General features: G+C 41.2%; 1 protein-coding gene across 1 annotated transcript; it reads right to left on the bottom strand.

Moving 5' to 3' along the window:
- Nucleotides 1-516: 516 nt before the first annotated feature.
- LOC124174102 lies at nt 517-4,555 on the bottom strand. Its single transcript, XM_046553235.1, has 2 exons — nt 3,942-4,555; nt 517-1,995 (listed from the first exon to the last, which is right to left on the bottom strand). Exons 1-2 carry the CDS (start codon nt 4,396-4,398, stop codon nt 1,556-1,558), a joined length of 897 nt encoding a protein of 298 aa, XP_046409191.1. The 5' UTR covers nt 4,399-4,555; the 3' UTR covers nt 517-1,555.

Here is a 4,555-nt window from a genome sequence, read left to right as displayed (position 1 = left end):
TACACAATTATGATAGAGATCTCCAGTGAACTATGACATGTATATTAAAGTTGCAAGTTTGAAGTATTTGTATCTATACAAAGCAATTGGATGGCCTGTGCGCGTTAGTGCGAAATTCTCAAAGAGCTTGCACATTTGTTAGGGGCTGTGTCCCACTGTCTCTGCCATTTAAGAAATTTCTTCAAAACTGATCGTCATTGCCTAATGTTTAAGAGTGATTTACTATTTAACATACTCCATGTAAAAATTGCCTTATTTATATAAAATTTTATTGAAAATATTTGTTGGTGCCATTTAATCAGTTTTTTCGAATACGCTCTCCAACAAATCCCTCACTTAAACTTTGCGAAGTGGCGAAGAGAATTCAAACCTTTGACGGGAGAGGAGCCGTTCACCAGCGCCTCTTTGAGCAGGTGCTTGAAACTTCTTTACCTGAGCCGAGGTGAGACTGCGGGATAGGGCTACCAGAGCCATCTTGGAGGGAATAATGAAAACACGTCACAAAATTATTTTCAAAAAGGTTTATGTACGAAGGAGTACCATTTTTCTCATAAATTACAAATAAATAAATAATACAGATACACGAGATAAGTTCGTTTTCATTCCACAAGTTCAGGGTGCTAGAAAAAAAGGAACAAGGTAGGAAAGTAAAAATAATCTGCATCTGTGCGACCATTTCGTAGTAAAAAATGGTTTCATGCATTTCGGTTTGAGCAAAAAATATACTGCATATATCTCGGATCGTTTTTGTAACAGTGCCTTCATTTCGTAAATATTTTGAACTGGGAATGACTTCGAGACATGCGGCTTGAAAATGCATGTCTGAGGAGAGAGATTAATGATACAATCTCCTATCGTGGAAATCGCTCTATATACAAAGATTTACAAAGATTTCAGAGAAGATATTTAGCAACAATTTTTCTCGCGAAAGCAAAAAATTTGCATAATTGATAGGCCCATCTTCAACCTCTGAATCAATATATTACGAGCATCCTGCCCTAAGCAGAAAAGGCTGCTTTGATGAAAGCTTAGAAATCACACCAAAACTGGCATAAATTGCCAATTTACTGGATTTCATGGACTTTTCGAAAACGTATGCTTATGTCTTCGTTATCGCCTACTGAATAAATATCCATACGCAGGTTGTGCGCTTGGGTTAACATATAATTCGCGTTAATTTAACGTACTCATTATACGGCATCTCTTGGACGAATTGTAAAACGCGTGTTCGCTAAATACATTTGGTGTAAATAATGACATCGTGTGCTGTTTCTGTGATTGGTAACCCTCCTGCTTCGATGCAGGAGGGCTAACAGTGCAATGAATATTGTATTTAAAAAAGGAGGACGTGTTAAGTTATCGCGTAAATGCGGGAGAGAAATTGTTGCTGAAGACGAGAGTCATCGTGATTTCTTTTAAGATTATCGGGCGTTAAAATCCCGACTTGTACTAAAGGAATACTTTTGGTGAAAGAGGGGGTTGCTGGAGAAGTTGCATACGTTCCTCCCAAAGATGCCGTCTTGTGCATTGTTTTTTTAAAACTCCTTTCTCATCTCTATAGGGTAGCGGATGAGGAGGGAGAACCTTGCTGGACCTGCTGAGATTCGAGCTGTTGCTGGTAGTAGCCCTTGTAGGCGAGCTGCTGGGGGTCCCAGACGCGGGAGTACTGCTGGCTGGGTGCAGAAGGCTCCCACGTGTTGGGCACTCCGTAGGACGAGGTGGGCTCGGCGGCAGGGGCTGGTGGCCCGTACGGGGCTCCGGAAGCCATGGCGTCGGGCATCATGGGCATCATCATGGGCATGGCCATGCCTCCCTTCTTGATGAGGTTGACGACGAGGAATCCGACGACGAGCAAGATAGCGACCTTGCTGAGGAAGAGTGCCTTGAGGGCCTTCAGTCCGATGATGGCGGTCAGGATGGGCTGGAGTGCCTTCATCTTCAGCTTCAGGAGGAGGAAGAGGGGCAGGAGGAGCTTCTTCTTCAGGATGTCACGAGCTGCCGAAGAGGAGAGAGAGAGAGGAAAGGGGTTAGTACAGCTTCGTTTCATTTTATTGCTCCGTTTTAGCTCTCATTTACGCTCTTTGGCACGTATAAGGGTTTTGCGCTAGTGCCAACGACCTACTTTGGGTAATGTGGTCGCGGTATTCAGTAGTTTTCTATTCAACTAGGTTTGTGGTGTAGATCAAGCTAGTTCTCATGGCTTGGATAAGACAGCCTTGAATTTTATTGAATTAAAATATCGAATCTTGACTTACTTTTATCCAGGACCATAGCCATGATTATTTGTCTTACCGGGAAACAATCATACGTTACAGGGGCGTAGGATATAACGAATACAGTTGTAAAATGCTTGCAGTTTAAGTTGTCCAGGGCAGGTCGGGCGGCGCCTGACATGCCCCTCAACCCACGCCGACCCTGATTTTATATTACTAGCTTTAATTGCTTGGGTCTATGTTGTTAATTGTTGTAAAATGAAGAATGAATGAATTTGGTTCTCTTTCAAAAAATCTTTTGCAAATCATCATTTGTGTTTTTATTGAATGATTTTTGAATTTCAAATACTTTTGATAAACCAATTACTAATTTTTGATAACACGCTTTTACATATGGATTACTTATGAAATTTAAATAGCCTTATTTTTATATATCTGTTTTACTGCCTTGAATTTGGATTAACCTACAAGTTATATTTATATTTCATTTTTCCCTTCCTGCGATCTGTATTTAACACGATTTTTTTCAGTTTGAATTTACGAATTGAAATTATCAGGTCAATTCTGTGGAAAATAGTTTTTCAAATTGAAAATTTAGCAATAACTAAGACTCAACGAATGATTTTTCTTTCTGGATTAAAAATTTTATATTTTTTTGGTGAACTTTCTGCGGGCCATTTCTTGCTAATTCCGTCGTGATTTTTACCTTTGTGTAAGATTTTAGAGCCTATCCTTTAAATTATGCAATATCTTTTTTGTTTTATCAGCTCTGTACACTTTCATTTCATTTCATGAATAAAACATGGATCATAACATAATCCAGCGTGGATCCGCGAAATTACTCGCGTCTAGTTTTCGTGAAGATTATAGTTTTAATATCACGGATTTTTTAAATATCTCAAGTCAGGTAATATTTAAAATGAGTAAGTCATTGATAAAGTTAATTGTCAAAGTTGGACTGGCAAGCATTCTTTTTTAACTGAAATGCTTGAGGTGAATTCATTTTACGATAGATAATACGCTAATAGATGGCTAATTAGGACGGAGAAATAGCATTAAAAATGAGCTTCCTCATTCACTTATCACTGAATGTTTTAACTATGATTTTTCATGAATCTGAGAATTTCATAAGTTCCGTTTACTGAGTGACTTCCATGCTATCGATTTCCAGGCCAGAACGCTTGTTTTGCACACTTGAGGCCACATCATGAATTGTTTACTTAACTATGCTGTGTAAGAAACGGGGTTGTTCTAAAAAATTAATAAAGAAGGAGGCATTGAAACACTATCACTTCTTTTGGTATTCTGGGATGGCAAAAATATCTAATTCATGAAAAATATGCAATTATTAATAAGCTTGGAAAAAAATAGCTTTGAATTTTGCTGAATTGAATAATTGAGTCTTGAAGGTCTTTGATCTCATTAGCTTTGATTGCATGGATTTATGTTTTTGATTGGTGCAAAATTAAGTATTCTGTATTATTTCACATTATCTATTCCAACAAATCCTTTCTCTTTTTATTGACGAAATGATTCAACCTTCAATGCTTTTGGTATAACCGATTACTTGTTTGTAATGTTATGGTTTTAATTAATGAATATTTGATTTATGAAATTTATACAATCCTCAAGTGCGCAATATAGGCGTTCTGGCTTTGGAATCGATAGTATTTACAGCCGTGAGTTACACGTTATCTCCCGACCCTCCCCGACACCCGAACACCTCACCCTGGTTCTCCGATGCGCTGCGCCCGGCAACGGCAGCAGGGTCCTCGGCGGGGAAGTCCATCCTCATGTCGGACTCTGTTGCGGATGGGTGGAACGTGATGATGGCCTTCTGGAAAAGGGTATCCGGCAGTTGGACTTGGTAGTTGTGGCTGGTGATGAGGCGCGCGGTGCGGTCCCAGATCATTTCGTCCAATTCCTGGTCCACGGCCCTGCCGCTCTCCTTCACGGTCGAGGACCTCTCGAGGGCCCCGTCCAGATAAGCCAAGACCTTCTTCCGGATGCACGTCATGGCACCCTCGTCCCCATCGCCGAAGAGACAAGTGTCCACCACTTGGTATAGCAGGTCGTCGCTACTCCTGATGGTCCCGCGTTCGATCTCGTTCGAGGTCTCCCTCACGGTCACAGCTGCACTAGCCGCGGCCGCTAACAGCAGCACCGAACACACCAACCGATTCATCGTGTTGCACCCGAAACGAACCAAACAGCTCCCGACCACACACCAATATATGCTCTTCTCTCCGCGAGGGGTGTATCTATTGCGACGGGGGAAATGCGTATGCGATGTAACACCTCCGAGCACTGGATGTCGTTTTGGCGTTCTGCCCCGCGGCGCC

Source organism: Ischnura elegans, chromosome 2, assembly GCF_921293095.1.
Source record: "Ischnura elegans chromosome 2, ioIscEleg1.1, whole genome shotgun sequence".
Lineage (NCBI taxonomy): Eukaryota > Metazoa > Arthropoda > Insecta > Odonata > Coenagrionidae > Ischnura > Ischnura elegans.
This window is presented reverse-complemented; position numbering and strand designations above follow the sequence as displayed.